The following is an 18,475-nucleotide window of genomic DNA, read 5'->3' on the forward strand; positions in this document are numbered from 1 at the left end:
TTTGGCCAATTTGTTTTCTGCTACCTATGTTTGGTAAAAAAAATCACAATAAGCGTATTTTGATTGGTTTGCGCAAAAGTTATTGCGTTTACTAACAAAGGGAAAGATTTCTGTCATTTTTGGTGTTTTTTTTTTTAACGCGTAATGGCGGCGATCTGCGATTTTTTTTGTGGGACTGCGACATTGCGGCGGACAGATCGGACCCTTGACTGACATTTTTGACACTTTTGGGGTTACCAGTGACATTACTGCAGTAATCAGTGCTATATATATGCACTGTTACTGTAAAAATGACACTGGCAGGGAAGGGGTTAATTTTATTGGAGAGGGAGGGGTTAATGTATGCCTGGTGCTTACTGACGTGTAGGGGGGGAGGGGCCTGAGTGAGTCATGGACAGATCGGATGTCCAGCTATGCTGAACAGTCCGATCTGTCACTCCCTGTCACTATGGAGATCCCCGGCGATCGGGGCAGAGCAGCGGCGATCGCCGCTGCTCCTCCCCTGGCCCGACTCCCGCTGTGAATGAAAACAGCGGGAGCGAGCCTCCGGCGGCGCGCAAGCGCCGCCCAGAAGGGGGAGTGTCTGACGACGTTAATACTACGTCGTCAGACGATAACGAACCACTTTGCCGCAGTACTATTACCGTACTCGGTCGGCAAGTGGTTAACCACTTTATGACTACCCGCCGCAGTTATACTGCGGCAGGCAGGCGCTCCTGGGCAAACCGAGTAGGTATACGTCGGTCGCGCGCAGGCAGCTAGGGGGCGAGGGCGCACCGCCGGCGGCATGCTCCCCTCCCTGCTCTTCAGCGGGGATCCCGATGCAGTGGGCAGGTGGCGGGATATATATATTTCACATTCTGCTATAAAACATTCCCAGAAACAAATTTAAAATCTAATTTTTTCATCATTTTAGGCCAATTTGTATTCTGCTATATATATTTTGTTAAGCGTATTTTGATTGGTTTGCGCAAAAGTTATCGCGTCTACAAACTAGGGGAAAGATTTATATCATTTTTATTTATTTATTTATTTATTTATTTTACTAGTAATGGCGACGATCTGTGATTTTTAGTGGAACTGCGACATTGCGGCAGACAGATCGGACCCCTGACTGACATTTTTGACACTTTTGGGGGGACTAGTGACATTACTACAGTAATTAGTGCTAAAAATATGCACTGTTACTGTAAAAAAGGCACTGGCAGGGAAGGGGTTAACACCGGGGGTGATCAAAGAGTTAAATGTGAGCCTAGGGGAGTGTTTTCTAACTGTGGGGGGGGGATGGGCTTGTAATATCAACACAGAGACCTGTGTTCCTAAATAGGGGGAACACACATAACTCCCAACTGTCCCTGATTTGGAGGGATTGTCCCTGATTTGAAATAAAGTCCAACTGGGAGAAAAGACAAAAAAAAGAAAGGAGGGCGCACCGACCTAGTGCATTACCATTAAAACCATTTATTAAAATATTAAAAGGTGTACAGAATACTTACAAAACTGGTGTGATAATACACACATCAACATAGCATGTACAATCTCCAAGGTAGCCAAGGTCCCAAATGTAGCAAATAGGCATGCAGATGGTCGCATGGGGCTGCTATGGCTGGGCTGACGCGTTTCAGGGGCGAACCCCCTTCCTCAGAGCCAGAAAAATGCTGATGACTACTACTACTTGAAATAAAGCCCACCTGTCCCTCTTTCCTCCTCATTTGTCCCTCATTTTGGTCTAATCTATATAGTTGGATGTAAAATGTATTTTTTAGCTTTCCAAAAAGTGTTTCCCAGTGCTAAACCTTTCATCCAATTTCTAAATTGTTGCACTTGTAAATGTCAAACGCCAATAGAAAGGAATAGTAGTCGTAAAAAAAAAACTTTTGGATTTACTTAACCATTTTTTGGTATAATTCACCTCTAAGGGGGCGTGGCAGGGGGTGTGTCCTATGCCTACATACTTTTGCTAATAGGTGTCCCTTATTCCCATTTGGGAGGTGTGATCACAGGAGCTCTGTGTTGATACCAAAAAGAATAAAGCTGGATACACACTATCCAACTTTTTGTGGTTAGATTTCCTTCAGATTTACCTTTTCTATGTAGTGCAAGGGCCTGCCAGATTGCATACAAATTGAAAGTGTTTAGGTTTGACCTCATATTCTATGGTTTTGGTAAGTCTGCAGACAAAAGTCTTCAGATAATCTTATAGTGCGTATGGCCCATTACTCTTTGCTGTGTTTACAACAGCAGACCGCCGTTCTCTCTTCACGGGGAGCGATCGCGGTGCCCTGCAGCGGCCCCGCGCCTCGGCATCCCCGCTGGCGAGTGGGCGCAGGTGCACGCCTCCACCGGCACGCGCGCTCCAACAGGAGCGCTCCAACGAATCGCCGTACAGGTACAGCGATTCCCGGGAACCTGCGGACCTGGCCGGCGGCTGCTTGGCAAGTGGTTTATATCTGTGTATCGCCTGAGGATAGTTGCATCACTGGAGATATGTAGGGGGGTACAACCAGTCTGATCATTGGATTTTTAATGACCATTATCTTCTATGCTCCTTTTTTCTGCAGACTATCCTCTTGGGAGACAGTTCTGTTGGGAAGACATCACTGCTTGTACAGTTTGACCAAGGCAAATTTCTCCCGGGGTCCTTCACTTCTACAGTGGGCATTGGATTCACGGTAAGAGTAAAGCTGGTCATTGACCGTGCCAGTTATATGTTTTGTGATTAAAGTGCTATTGAAGCTGAAGTTTAGGTATTATAATTTTACAAAGTTATATTGTTCCAGCTTGGACTATTGTAAATATTTATATTCTATACCACAAAAGACGATCGTGGTAGTGTATTGCTAATAAGCAAGGTACCTACATCCCAATTGAATAATATGATAGTAGGGAGTATCCCTAAATATGGTTTGGAAGGACCCAAAGGCCAAGAATCCTCCAAGCCTACAGAAATAGAAAAGAGAACAGAACCATGGGCCCAAGTGTGGCCACTAGGGGCACCGTGGGGTTCCTGGATAGGAGTAAACACATAACATAGAATAGAGACTCGAAGAGACATGGGGGGGCTGGGAAGAGAAAAAAGGGAGACATATTAGAGCTCTGGGGGACTTTATTGGTACCATATGAATAAGTTGTATAACTCAATAATATCCCATGTGTATAAAAAATCAAAACTTTAATTCTATGATAGAATAAAAACATACATGTGCATAGTTAAAAACATCACAATAGTACAATTATTATACTGTAGAACCATTGGTGCATTACAAAACCAGAATGCCAACAGGCTATCCTAGATTGGCGCCCTATTCTATTCTATGTTATGCGTTTACTCCTATCCAGGAACCCCACGGTGCCCCTAGTGGCCATGGTTGGGACCATGGTTCTGTTCTCTTATACTCTATACCAGTGATGGTGAACCTTGGCACCCCAGATGTTTTGGAACTACATTTCCCATGATGTTCATGTACTCTGCAGTGTAGGTGAGCATCATGGGAAATGTAGTTCCAAAACATCTGGGGTGCCAAGGTTTGCCATCACTGCTCTATACCATACCCAGGGGCGTAGATAAGGGGGGGGTCAGGGGGGTCTTGACCATACCCAATGCTAGGATAAGGTCATCCAGCACTCAGAGCAAAGATGCTCCCCCAGTTCATGATATGCAAGCTTAGAAGATCCTACACCCAGAACTCACTCCAGGAGGGCTGCACTGGCAGGAAGAAGGAGGGGGAGAGAGAACATAGTGTGGATGAGCGAGTTTGGGGTGGAAGAACTTGACTGGCCTGCATAGAGTCCTGACCTCAACCCAATAGAACACCTTTAGGATGAATTAGAGTGGAAACTGCGAGCCAGGCCTTCTCATCCAACATCAGTGCCTGACCTCACAAATGTGCTTCTGGAAGAATGGTCAAACATTCCCATAGACACACTCCTAAACCTCGTGAACATCCCTTCCCAGAAGAGTTGAAGCTGTTATAGCTGCAAAGGGTGGGCCGACTCAATATTGAACCCTATGGACTAAGACTGGGATGCCATTAACCACTTGCCGACCGCCGCACGACTATCTACGTGGGCGGTCAGCCCCTCACAGGCAAAGTGACGTAGGTCTACGTCGCTCGCCTGTGAGGGTTTAGGGAGCGAGCGCGCGCCGCCGGAGGCGCGCTCCCGCTCCCGCGTGGTCACGGACCCCCCCGCGCGCGTGACCGGCGGACCCGATCGCCGCCGGCCACTCTGCGATCGGCGGGGGAGAGGGAGATAGTCAGGCAGCTTGTGTAAACAAGCTGCCTGTCATTCTCCTCTCTGTATGAGAGCTGATCACATGGATCTACTATGTAGATCCATTGATCACTCTGCATACAGTTGAAGCCACAGCCAATCACAGTTAGAATCACGCCCCTAGGGACACACACAGCCCCTCCCTCTCAAATAAAGTTAACCCCTTCACTACCAGTGCATTTTTACAGTAACAGTGCATATGTATAGCACTGATTACTGTAGAAATGTCACTGGTAACCCCAAAAGTGTCAAAAATGTCAGTCAAGGGTCCGATCTGTCCGCCGCAATGTCGCAGTACCGCAAAAAAAATCGCAGATCGCCGCCATTACGCGTTAAAAAAAAAAACAACAAAAATGACAAAAATCTTTCCCTTTGTTAGTAAACGCAATAACTTTTGCGCAAACCAATCAAAATACGCTTTTTGCGATTTTTTTTACCAAACATAGGTAGCATAAAACAAATTGGCCGAAAATATTAAAAAAATTTTGATTTTTACATTTTTTTTTGGGGGAATTTCATATAAAAAAAAGGGAAAAATATTGCTATTTTTGCAAAATTTACGCTCTTTTTTTGTTTATAGCGCGTGATCAAAAAATCGCACAGGTGATCAAATACCACCAAAAGAAAGCTCTGTTTGTGGGAAAAAAAGGACGCCAAATTCGTTTCGGTACAGCGTCGCACGACCGCGCAATTGTCCGTTAAAGTCACGCAGTGCCGAATCGCAAAATGCCCTCTGGTCGTTTAGCAGCCAAATCCTCCGGGGCTTAAGTGGTTAAAATGCCATGTGCGTGTAAAGGCAGGCGTCCCAATACTTTTGGCAATATAGTGTATGTTGCTTCTGGGTTCTTACTAGGTAGGGGAAATCAGTGCAATCAAGACCGCCCATTATTATTTTTTTTTTTTTTGCTAATTTTTATTTTTTTTCAATAACTTTTTTGTCTGAGTACCTCATATGCCGGCATATAAGACGACCCCCTAATTTTCCAGTTAAAATATAGGTTTTGGACTATATTCACCGTATGAGACTGACTACCCCCATTCAGCCGTTTACACGCACTAGTTTGTCACCCCAAAACGAACGCCCCTATTCTGTCAGCCAGCTGGATGTGTGGTAATACTGTATGTACCGTAGCATCAGCTACATACAATATACCGCGCTGAGCCAATCACGGCGAGCGATGTGTTCTAATAATAAATTCAAAGCCTGCTCGGATTGGCTGAGTGAAAGGTTGTAACATCATCAGCCCGCCTCCCAGACTCCGCCAATCCGAGCTGGCTTTAATTTTATTATTAGAACACATCGCTCACCATGATTGGCTCAGCGCGGTATACTGTATGTAGCCGAAGCTACGGTACATACAGTATTACCGCACATCCAGCGGGCTGACAGTTTAGGGACGTTCGTTTTGGGCCCAAACTAACTACAGGTATGTAAAGTAGACTCAGGGGAGGACTGGGCCAGGGGGCAGGGGGGCAATTGCCCCCTGAGCCGCTCCTATAGCCCCGAAAAAAGGCTGCACCACTCCTGCCATAGAGTAAAAAGTCCCTGCCGGGTTGAAGACAAGGACAGAGTGCAGGCCCCCCTCAGCATGGATGATGGGAACTGTGTCTGAGCAGAGGCCGATTCCATGCCCCACTGGAGACCCCCCCCCCTGGCCAGCCCCAACCAAGCTGTCACAGCTCCCCCCAACCGCCCCTGCTGGCCATGTCGGTAACCTGGATTCGGCCGGTAAGTAGAGAGTACCTGGAGCGGAGCTTCGGCCTTGAATGGGGGTCAGGACGGGGGGCAAGTTGCTGCACCATGGGCCTCTGGTTTTTACTTGCCCACTGGGCTGAAAGTTACCAGTCAGCCCCTGAAAGTAGTCCTCACATTTTTATAAGGCCACCTCCCCCCCCCCATTTTTGGGGGATGTTTTTAGGATTAAAAAGTCGTCTTATACGCCAGCATATACATGCAGGTGTTTCCACTAATGCATAGTCAGGTGTCTGCTTGCCAACATCCCGATTATCAACCGAAAGAAAAAATCTCCCCACTGGGATTTGGGACTGCAGGCAACACGGCACCAAAATCATACTTTTTTTTATATAAAAAATATAAATTGTTTTCAACATAATAAAATACTGTTCAGGAGAATATACATGAAACAGGACATGAACATATAACGTAGTTACTTAGTTAGTCAGGTTGAAAAAAGACACAAGTCCATCTGGCTTAACCAATAAAAAACAAAAAATAGTAAAGAAAACCCAACCATACAATCCCATATACACAATCCTATACCTGCAGCTAATCCAGAGGAAGGCGAAAAAACCCCAGCAAAGCATGATCCATTTTGCTCCAGCAGGGGAAAAATTCCTTCCTGATCCCCCGAGAGGCAATCAGATATTCCCTGGATCAACTTTACCTAAAAATTTTAGTACCCACTTATATTAAGTCCACCTAGGAAAGAATCCAGGCCTTTTTTAAAGCAATCTAGTGAGCTAACCAGAACCACCTCTGGAGGGAGTCTATTCCACATTTCACAGCTCTTACCGTGAAGAAACCTTTCAGTTTTTGGAGACGAAATCTGTGATGATCTTAAAGTGAACAACTCAACACCAAGTTCACTATATGGACCCCTTATTTATACATGTTGATCATATCCCCCCCTTAATCTCCTCTTCTCAAGAGAGAATAAATTCAGTTCCTCTAATCTTTTCTCATAGCTGAGCTCCTCCATGCCTCTTATCAGTTTGGTTGCCCTTCTATGCACTTTCTCCAGTTCCCTGATATCCTTTTTGAGAACTGGTGCCCAAAACTGAACTGCATATTCCAGATGAGGTCTTACTAATGATCTATACAGGGGCAAAATGATATATCTCTCTCTCTGGAGTCCATGCCTCTGTTAATACAAGAAAGGACTTTGCTTGCTTTGGAAACTGCAGCTTGGCATTGCATGCTATTATTAAAGCGGAGTTCCACCCGAAAATGAAAGTTCGGTCCATCTTCTTGGTCTGGGTCATCTGAAAAACAAATGGATAATCGCAAAATTTTTTTTTTTTTTTACTTACCTTGTTTAGAAGATAATATGCTTACCTTACTTCCTCTTCCTCCCCTCGGCGGCCACGGCCCGTCGTCACTTCCTGGCTTTGCAATGATTCCTGGGAGCTGAACGTCATCGCTCCCAGGAATCAATGTGCCTGCACCGGCCCCGACGTCAGTTCCGGTGCGGGCGCCGTCATACCTTGCTAAATTGTTTCTGGGCATGCCCAGAAGCTGTGCAGGGATGACGCTGCAGACCCAGAAGTGACGGCGGGGCCGGTGCAGTGCATCGTGGGACCGAAGAAGACGGAAGAGAACACAGAAGAGGATCGCGCTGGCTTCAGCTGCCCACACCTGAGATGGCAGCGCTGTAGAAGACATTTTTAAGGTAAGTATTTCTTCTTGCAGGTAAGTGCAACACGGGACAGTTCAGAGGCTAGCCATTGTGGAATGCACTAGCCCTGACTGTCCCGGGGGTATTTTTATGTATTTTTTTGTTTTTTAGGTGGAACTCCGCTTTAAGCTTATGATCTACCAGGACACCCAGATCCTTCTCCACTATGGATTCCCCCAGTTCTACTCCCCCTAGTATGTATGATGTATGCATATTCTTAGCCCCCAAGTGCATAACTTTACATTTATCAACAGTAAACCTCATTTGCCACATAGTTGCCCAATGAAACAGTGCATTGAGGTCAGCTTGTAAGTTGGAGACATCCTGTAAAGAAGTTATTCCACTGCAAAGCTTGGTATCATCTGCAAAGACTGAAATGCTACTTTATATCCCAGACCCTATATAATTTATAAAGATATTAAAAAGTAAGGGTCCCAACACTGAACCTTGGGGTACACCACTGATAACCTTAGACCACTCAGAGGAAGAATCATTAACCACTACTCTCTGAATTCTATCTTTTAGCCAATTTTCTATCCATTTACAAACTGATCTTTCCAAGCCAGTAGTCTTTACCTTACACATTAGCTGTGTGGGGAACTGTGTCAAACTCTTTTGCAAAATCCAAGTATACTACGTCCACAGCCACCCCTCTGTCCCTCTATACATAAAAGTAAAAAACGACATAACTCCTGATGACGTCAGACGCATGCTGACGAAACGCGTCGGGACTGGGAACGTATTGCGTCACTTCCGGTTATTGGAACGCAGGTGGAACGCGGAACAGCGTCCCCTGCATGTAAACAAACTTCAGCTTAGCCAGCCAGCTGAATGAAGGAGTTTTAACTGTAAGTCACTATGCTTTCTAATAAATGAACATTTTAATATACTACACCATGAGAAGCTTCTTTATCTCCCTTTTCTACACAATTGAACAATTTTATTGATCGTTGGCCTTGATCTGTGGACCTTTGAGTGGAATCCTAAGGACAACCTTTTATTTGATCTGGTGCCTATTTTGACTACCTGTAATGGGGGGTCAAATCTGTCTGGTGAGCGGTGTGTGCGCGAGGATATCGGTGGAGGACATATTTATTCCACAAGCACGGGTGGTCGATCCACTGTTATTTAACCACTTAAGGACCGCCCGCCGCAGTTATACTGCAGCAGGCAGCCCCTCCTGCGCAAACCGACGTAGGTATACGTCGGTCCCTCCCAGTGTTGGTAGACCCCCCATTGCACACATAGGATGGTGTCTTTCCAGTGTAGGTAGACCCCCCCCCCCATTGCACTCATAGGATGGTTCTCTCCCAGTGTAGGTAGACCCCCCCCCCCCATTGCACACATAGGATGGTTCCCTCCCAGTGTAGGTAGACCCCCCCCCCATTGCACACATAGGATGGTTCTCTCTCAGTGTAGGTAGACCCCCCCCCCATTGCACATATAGGATGGTTCCCTCCAAGTGTAGGTAGACCCCCCCCCCATTGCACACATAGGATGGTTCTCTCTCAGTGTAGGTAGATCCCCCCCCCCCATTGCACACATAGGATGGTTCTCTCCCAGTGTAGGTAGATCCCCCCCCCCATTGCACACACAGGATGGTTCCCTCCCAGTGTAGGTAGACCCCCCCCCCCCCCATTGCACACATAGGATGGTTCTCTCCCAGTGTAGGTAGATCCCCCCCCCCCATTGCACACATAGGATGGTTCTCTCCCAGTGTAGGTAGACCCCCCCCCCCCATTGCACACATAGGATGGTTCTCTCCCAGTGTAGGTAGACCCCCCCCATTGCACACATAGGATGGTTCCCTCCCAGTGTAGGTAGATCCCCCCCCCCATTGCACACATAGGATGGTTCTCTCTCAGTGTAGGTAGACCCCCCCCCCCCCCATTGCACATATAGGATGGTTCCCTCCAAGTGTAGGTAGACCCCCCCCCCCCCATTGCACACATAGGATGGTTCTCTCTCAGTGTAGGTAGATCCCCCCCCCATTGCACACACAGGATGGTTCCCTCCCAGTGTAGGTAGACCCCCCCCCCCCCATTGCACACATAGGATGGTTCTCTCCCAGTGTAGGTAGATCCCCCCCCCATTGCACACATAGGATGGTTCTCTCCCAGTGTAGGTAGACCCCCCCCATTGCACACATAGGATGGTTCCCTCCCAGTGTAGGTAGATCCCCCCCCCCCCCCCATTGCACACATAGGATGGTTCCCTTCAAGTGTAGGTAGACCCCACCATTGCACACATTGGATAGTTCCCTCCCAGTGTAGGTAGACCCCACCATTGCACACATAGGATGGTTCCCTCCAAGTGTAGGTAGACCCCCCCCAGTGTAGGTAGACCCCCCCATTGCACACATTGGATGGTTCCCTCCCAGTGTAGGTAGACCCCCCCCCCAGTGTAGGTAGACCCCACCATTGCACACATTAGGGGGAGTCCGCTCTGTAGGTAGAAGGTGATGATCACCACAGAACTCTCTACAATCACTGTCACCTGTGTGCTGCACAAACAATGACAGATGGGCGGGGCCGCCGCGCCCAGAATATGTAGGTAGGCGGGGTTACCTACCAAGTAAGGCGTTTCGTAGGCGGGGTTCGCCACGCTGGGAGGCTTCAAGCCACGCCTCCCCGGATTGGACAGCTCTCACGCCCAGTTCCTGGATCGGATCGTACGCTCAGCATGTCCGGGGCTGTCAATGGATCGCTGCGGAGATCGGTGAACGGCTTCTCCCGGGTCCCCGAGCCCTACTGCGACAAGAGCTTTAAGGTGCTGTGTGTGTGGGGGAGGGTCTGCTAGGCTCGGGTATGTTGGGATCAGCCAACAGGTGTATTCCAATGGCAATTTCCAGACACCTGCAACCAGCTTTACATCGGTGTACAGTGTATGTCCTGCCATACACTGTGCAATCTGATCGTACAGTACCTCTATGGGACCATACACTGTGCAATCTGATTGTACAATCTTCTCTATGGGACCATACACTGTGCAATCTGATCGTACAGTATCTCTATGGGACCATACACTGTGCAATCTGATTGTAGAGTACCTCTATGGGACCATACACTGTGCAATCTGATCGTACAGTATCTCTATGGGACCATACACGGTGCAATCACCTCTAAGGAACCGTGCACTGTGCAATCCGATCGTACAATTCCTCTTGGAGAACATACACTGTGCAATCTGATTGTACAGTCTCCTCTACGGGACTGCACCCTGTGCAATCTGATTGTACAGTCTCCTCTACGGGACTGCACCCTGTGCAATCTGATTGTACAGTCTCCTCTAAGGGACCTTACACTGTGCAATCTGATTGTACAGTCTCCTCTAAGGGACAGCACACTGTGCAATCTGATTGTACAGTCTCCTCTTAGGGACCGCACACTGTGCAATCTGATTGTACAGTCTCCTCTAAGGGACCTTACACTGTGCAATCTGATTGTACAGTCTCCTCTAAGGGACAGCACACTGTGCAATCTGATTGTACAGTCTCCTCTAAGGGACCGTACCCTGTGTAATCTGATTGTACAGTCTCCTCTTAGGGACCGCACACTGTGCAATCTGATTGTACAGTCTCCTCTAAGGGACCTTACACTGTGCAATCTGATTGTACAGTCTCCTCTAAGGGACAGCACACTGTGCAATCTGATTGTACAGTCTCCTCTAAGGGACCGGACCCTGTGCAATCTGATCTCAGTTACACCAGATACACCTTTAATGATTGTATATGAAAGAGAAATGAATGTATTCCAATGAGCCGTCATTTCCAGCATTGCGGGACTTTCATGTGCGTTTTAAAAAAAAAAAAAAAAAACATCTGCACTGGAAGAAAACCTCAAACGCATGTAAATGTGCACAATTTCATGTACAAAAAAAAATGAGAAAATGTATTCAAATAACTCAGTAACCGAGATTGTGGTGTAAATAAGCCCTTGAGGTGACCATACAGGCATACACCATACAATCTGATTGTACAATCTACCATCTTTGTAGTCCTGATGGCATATAAACTGAAAGTATTCTGTGGGTTGATGTTTTTGATGAATCTTTTAAGAGAAGAATGTACAATCAGATTGTACGTATAGTGTGGTCAGCTTTGGGGCTCATTCATGTGGGTGCCCAGGGGGTGGTAAAAGTAAGTGGACTGAGCCGTGTCTTTACACCCATCCCCCCCCCCCCCCCCCCACCTATTGAAGGGCGCACCGCCGCTCCCATACTGCAGCAAAATGTACGCAGCGTGTTGCTAAATACAACCATTTTTTTTTTTTTTCTTTTTTTGGGGAAATGTATTTTTAATATAACCATTTAAAGTGTATGGGGGGGGGGACACAGCTGCGGGGGGCAACATTTACAGAGTTAAAACAGGCAGGGTGGGGGTGGGGTGACCCATCTCCTCCCCACCACCTGTCAGATGCCTCTGAAGAGAAATCCACTGCAGATCACTTTTGTTAGGGGCGGCACAGACTGCAATACTAAAGTCGTAAAATTGCAATCATGTTATACTTACCTCCTCTGTGCAGTTGGTTTTGCACTGAGCAGCCCGGCTCCTCCTCTTCTCGGCTCCCTCTTCTGTGCTCCTGGCCCCTCCCTCCTATAGAGTGCCCCCACAGCAAGCAGCTTACTATGGGGGCACCTGAGCCAAGTCACAGCTCTCCGTGTCCATTGAGACATGGAGCCCTGGCTAGGCCCAGTCGCTGCCCTCTCCTCATTGGCTCACTGACAGCGGCAGCAGCCAATGACGCTCCGCTGCTGTCTCAGCCAATGAGGAGGGAGAGTCCCGGGCAGCCGAGTGTCTCCTGTAACATCACTGGATGAAGATGGCCACAGGTGTCAAACACAAGGCCTGCTGGCTGAATGCGCCCCCCAGGCCATTTCATGTGACCCTCGCACCTCTCCTGGAACTGCGGCACCCCTCTGGACTCTGCCCCCCGCATTGTCTCTGTAGTCAGCAGCAGGGAGGACAGAACTCCTTTGTCAGATCCTGCACTCCTCTGTGCAGCTGCAGAAAGGCTCATCTTTGCCCCCCCCCCCCTTTTCAGAAGTCCGCAGCAGAGAGGAGGGCAGAACTCCTCCTACAGATCCTGCACCTCTCTGCACCACCTTGCCTCTGCCTCCCCTGGTCTCGGCATTCAGCAGACTCTGGAAGCGGACTCCAGCCCTCCTCTGGTTCTCCTCCAGACCCTGCACTTCTTCTTCCCAGATCCACCTGCATCTTCTCCCTGGCAGCAGCACAAGGTAAGGGGGTGCATTGTGATGTAAGGAAGGGTGGGTGACTCCTGACTTATGATGGTGGGGGGGCTCTTGACATCCGTGTAAGGGGGGGGGGGGGGCGTGGGGTGCTCTGGACATCTAATCTTGTAGATAATAACCAGCCCTTTGAGGGCGACCATAATGCTGATGCGGCCTGCAATGAATGATTTTGACACCCCGGTATTAGGGGAAAATAAAGGAAAAGGGCGCCTCCGAGTGTAGACTGTAAACAAAATTTATTCCAAATGAAGAATAAAATTCACATTGCAGGAGAATTTCGGGGGTTCTACCCAAAGGACGTCCAGAGGAATGGGGGGGGGGGGGGCTGTGATCCCCGTGCTGGTGCTGTGTCTCTGCAGGTTGCGCTGGATCCGGCCAGCAATCAATGACATTACAGAGGAGGTCAAATTATTGCTCTCACTCAAACGATCGCGGCGATACCTCACATGTGCGGTTTGAATACCATTTACATATGTGGGCGGGACTTGCGTATGCATATTCTTCTGCCCGCGAGCTAACGGGGACAGGGCGCTTTAATATTTTTTTTATTTTCGCATTTATTTTAAAATTTTTGATCATTTTTATTCCTATTACAAGGAATGTAATCATCCCTTGTAATAGAAATACGCATGACAGGACCTATTGTGAGATCTGGGGGTCAAAAAGACCTCAAATCTACACTAACTACACTAAAAAAGAAAAAACGCCATTTTTTTTTTTTTTTTTAATGATGATGAAAAATGGGCTCTTTATATCTGTTGCTATGACGTCGCTCTGGTCCTCCAAGGCCATAGAGTGGAGACTGGGGTCCGGTAAGCTGAGAAGACGACCGGGAAGCTGCAGGGGGGCATGGCGAATTCTCCACTGGAACACCGCCCTTTTCTTTTTTATTTATTTTTTTCTTTTCTTTTTTTTTTTTTTCACGGGAACCATCCTTAAGCGGACTGCCCGCCGCTTAAAAAAAAAAAAAACGGGGTTATGGTAGCGATCTGCGGCGGGCAGTCCGCAAGTGGTTAATGACCAGGTCATTTTTTGCGCTTCTGCACTGCGTTACTTTACCGGACAATTGTGCGGTCGTGCGACGCTGTACCCTTTATAAAATTGACGTCCTTTTTTTCTCAACAAACAGAATTTTCTTTTGGTGGTATTTGATCACCTGTGCGATTTTTTTTTTTTTTTTTTTTTTTATTTTTTGTGCTATAAAAAAAAAAGCCGGGACAATTTTGAAAAAAAAAAAAAAAAAACATTGTTCACTTTCTGCTATAGAAAATTCCCAATTAAAAAAAAAAAAAAAAAAAATGTAAAAATCTATTTTTTTTTCATCATTTTAGGCCAATTTTGTTTTCTGCTACAAATTTTTGGTAAAAAAAAAATCCCAACAAGTGTATTTTGATTGGTTTGCGCAAAAGTTATCGCGTCTATAAACTAGGAGAAAGACTTTTCATTTTTTTTTTAATTATTTTTTTTTGCTAGTAATGGCGGTGATCTGCGATTTTTGGGGGACTGCGACATTGCGGCGGACAGATCGGACCCCTAACTGACATTTTTGATACTTTTGGGGGACCAGTGACATTACTACAGTAATCAGTGCTAAAAATATGCACTGTTACTGTAATAATGACACTGGCAGGGAAGGGGTTAACTTTATTGGTGATCAAGGGTTTTAGTGTGTCCCTAGGGGCGTGATTCTAACTGTTAGGGGGCGTGGCTAGTGAAGTAATCACAGAGACATGCGATCCTACATAGCAGGGAAGGGGATAATACTATTGGTGATCAAGGGGTTAAATGTGACCCTTGGGGAGTGATTCGAACTGTGGGGGCGCAGGATTGCTTCCATGGATCGCGGTACAGGTACAGCGATTCGCGCAGCCGAGCCAGCCTGCCGCAGTATATATGCCGGGGGGGCAAGCGGTTAAAGGGAAACTGTACCTTCATCCTATAAATTGAATTGAATTATAAGTGGGAAATTGGGATTGGGGCACTGAGGACTTTCATGGCACGGTATGAACTAACAACAAATTGTTTATAAAAAAAAAAAAATATTTTATAATTGTTTATAAAAAAATAAAAAAAATACAAATATTTATTATGTCAATCAATATTAAAAATCAGCCATGACAGGGGAGGGGTAAAGAAGTTATTCTCCAATTAACCACTTTAGCCCCGGAGGATTTGGCTGCTCAATGACCAGGCCCTATTTTGCGATTCGGCACTGCGTGACTTTAACAGACAATTGCGCGGTCGTGCGACGCTGTACCCAAAACAAAATTGATGTCCTTTTTTTTTTCCCCCACAAATAGAGCTTTCTTTTGGTGGTGTTTCATCACCTGTGAAATTATTATTATTTTTTTTTTATTATTTGCGCTATAAACAAAAAAGAGCGACAATTTTTGAAAAAATAACTATTTTTCACTTTTTTTTTTTTTATATGAAAAAAATGTAAAAATCTAAATTTTTTTTAACATTTTAGGCCAATTTGTTTTCTTTGGTAAAAAAAAAAATCGCAATAAGCGTATTTTGATTGGTTTGCGCAAAATTTATTGCGTCTACTAACTACGGGAAAGATTTGTCAATTTTATTGTTTTTTTATTACTAGTAATGGTGGTCTGCGATTTATTTATTTATTTATTTTTATTTTTTTTTCAAAATTGGTGGTCGTTCTTTGCTTCTAGTGCAAAAAATAAATGCAGAGGTGATCAAATACCACCAAAAGAAAGCTCTATTTGTGGGGAAAAAAAGACATCAATTTTATTTGGGTACAGCGTTGCACGACCGTGCAATTGTCCGTTAAAATAACGCAGTACCCCAATCGCAAACTATGGCCTGGTCATTAAGCAGCCAAATCTTCTGGTCATATAGTGGTTAAAAAAAAAACCTAAATATTCCCCAAATAATGGCAAATTCACATCAATAATCCAAGGAACCGCAATGTCAGTATTTGCAGTCTCCTGAGCGAGTGCGGGAATCAGCTGGAGGTATATATATAATATAATACTGACAAACAAGGTATATAAATATAAGGGTGGCTTAGTAGAGGGCTACCACATTGGGGGTGCACACAGCACAAACCCCTTAACCCCAGCCATCAAATACTAAACCATAGACACCTAAAAGTTTCTTCACACACTGATCAGGATGGTTCGCTGGCGATGGGGGATAGACAGAAAAAAGCCTCCATAGATGACTAGTTGGGTCGGATGAGTCTAGAAGCATTTGAATAGACATGGTCAAATAAGGACGTGGGTGGTTAAATATGTTAGGGAAAGCATTTATGATGTTCTGAGGGACCTCACCTTGCAATGATTTGTTTTTAGCTCACATAAGATTACATCCTGATCCACTGAGATGGCTAGTAAAGCAATAAACCAGATAACACGTGTAAAATGTTGTGATCTATCATAACCACATAAGCCCCGGAGGATTTGGCTGCTTAATGACCAGGCCATATTTTGCGATTCGGCACTGCGTGACTTTTAACAGACAATTGCACGGTTGTGCGACGCTGTACCCAAATTAAATTGACGTCCTTTTTTTACCCACAAACAGAGTTTTCTTTTGGTGGTATTTGATCACCTGTGCGGTTTTTATTTTTTGCGCTATAAACAAAAAAAGCGACCATTTAAAAAAAAAAAAAAACTATTTTTCACTTTTATTTTTTATTTATTTATTTTTTTTATATGAAATTCTCAAAAAAAAATGTAAAAATCAAAATATTTTAACATTTTAGTCCAATTTGTTTTCTGCTACATATTTTTGGTCCAAAAAAATAAGCGTATTTTGATTGGTTTGCGCAAAAGTTATTGCGTTTACTAACTATGGGAAAGATTTCTGTCATTTTTATTGTTTATTTTTAACTAGTAATGGTGACGATCTGCGTTTTTTTTTTTTTTTGCGGGACTGCGACATTGTGGCGGACAGATCGGACCCCTGACTGACATTTTTGACACTTTTGGGAGTATCCGTGACATTACTATAGCAATCGGTGCTATAAATATGCACTGTTACTGTCAAAATGACACTGGCAGGGAAGGGGTTAACTTTATTGGTGATTAAGGGGTTAAGTGTGTCCCTAGGGGCGTGATTCTAACTGTGGGGGGGGGGGCGTGGCTTGTGATTTAACCACAGAGACCTACGATCCTACATAGCAGGATCACATAGCCTCTGTACTTACATCAGGGAGAATGACAGATGGCTGTGTTTACATCAGCCGTCCGTCCTCCCCCCCCCCCCCCCCCCCTCTCATGTGGAAGATCGCGAGTGGCCGGTGGACATCGGAGCTGCCGGTCACACGCGCGGGGAAGGCAGGGAACGGGCGGGAGCACGCCGCCGGCGGCATACGCTCGCCCCCTACAGGCTCGTGGGTGAGCGACGTAGGTCTGCATCACTTTGCCCAGGAGCTGCTGACTGCCGCAGTAAATAGTCGTGTGGCGGTCGGCAAGTGGTGGAAACCGATAATAACTTAAAAATATATGGAGGGGGGGGGGGGAGTTTTAGTTCTCAGGTGAAAAAGGTAAAACTATTTATCATACGTACATTACAAAATACTAAAAGGGTCAAAAGCCCTTACCTTGCATATATTTATCATAAGCTGCGCAAAGATCCAATTCAGCAAAGCTAAACCGCAAGACTAAATGGCTCATGTATCCATAATGGGAATTTGGTGGAGCTAAGCCATCAAGCATCTGAGAGACGAGTATTATTACTATTATTATTATTATATAGGATTTGTATAGCGCCGACAGTTTACGCAGCGCTTTACATCTTGAGCGTAGACAGTGCAAGTACAATACACTTTATTACAGTCAGTGTTGGGGTAGTTACTCAAAAAATGTTACTAGTTACTTCTATAAATTGTAACGAGATTACTTTACTAGTTACTGCATTTGAAAAGTAACTTCACTACTTATTACTTTACTTACCTCTTTCTTAATTGACCGTGTAGAAGAAGATACATGACACTCTTTCTGCATAGAGTTTATTGTATAAACACAGGCTTTGGGAAACATGAGAACAAAACCTGAAAAAACAGAATAAAACATAAAGTGCAACAAAAAGTCATAAACTTCATCCCTCTCTATTCTTCCAAATAACGATTGTATCGCACGGCTTGGGTAACGAATGGAAATCGCATTCCTATAGCCTATAAAGTAGTGTAGTTACCAATATTAGTATTGTAACTAGTTACTTTACTTCGTTACCAAAATAAGTAATGTAGTTACTGTAATCCGTTACTTTGTAACTCGTTACCCCCAACACTGGTTACAGTAGGAATCAGAGGACCCTGCGCGTTACAGCTTACAATCTAAGGCCCTGTTCACACTGGGGCGACGCTACTTCCCGGGGCGACCTCACAGGTCGCGGCGCGCTGCTCGCACCGCGACCTCGGAGCGGCCGGCACGGACTTCATAACATTGAAGTCAATTCAGGTCGCTCCAGGTCGCCCCAAAGAAGCTCCGGACCCTTTTTCTAAGTCGGAGCGACTTGTGTCGCCCTTATTAGAACGGGTCCACAGCTTCTCTATGGCAGGCGACCTG

At 45.7% G+C, this 18,475-nt stretch overlaps 1 protein-coding gene across 3 annotated transcripts in view; it reads left to right on the plus strand.

The window, feature by feature from the left end:
- Positions 1–18,475, plus strand: part of RAB37 (RAB37, member RAS oncogene family) — a 113,371-nt gene that overhangs the window by 15,701 nt on the left and 79,195 nt on the right. For 2 of the 3 annotated variants that reach the window (XM_082272368.1, XM_082272370.1), the window contains exon 2: positions 2,562–2,672. In XM_082272368.1, the coding sequence (XP_082128494.1) occupies positions 2,562–2,672 (111 nt within the window). Of the gene's footprint in view, positions 1–2,561; positions 2,673–10,332; positions 10,458–18,475 lie in introns of those variants that run through there. The other variant, XM_082272369.1, reaches the window with a different exon arrangement.

This window comes from Pelophylax lessonae, assembly GCF_965119305.1.
Source record: "Pelophylax lessonae genome assembly, chromosome: 11".
Lineage (NCBI taxonomy): Eukaryota > Metazoa > Chordata > Amphibia > Anura > Ranidae > Pelophylax > Pelophylax lessonae.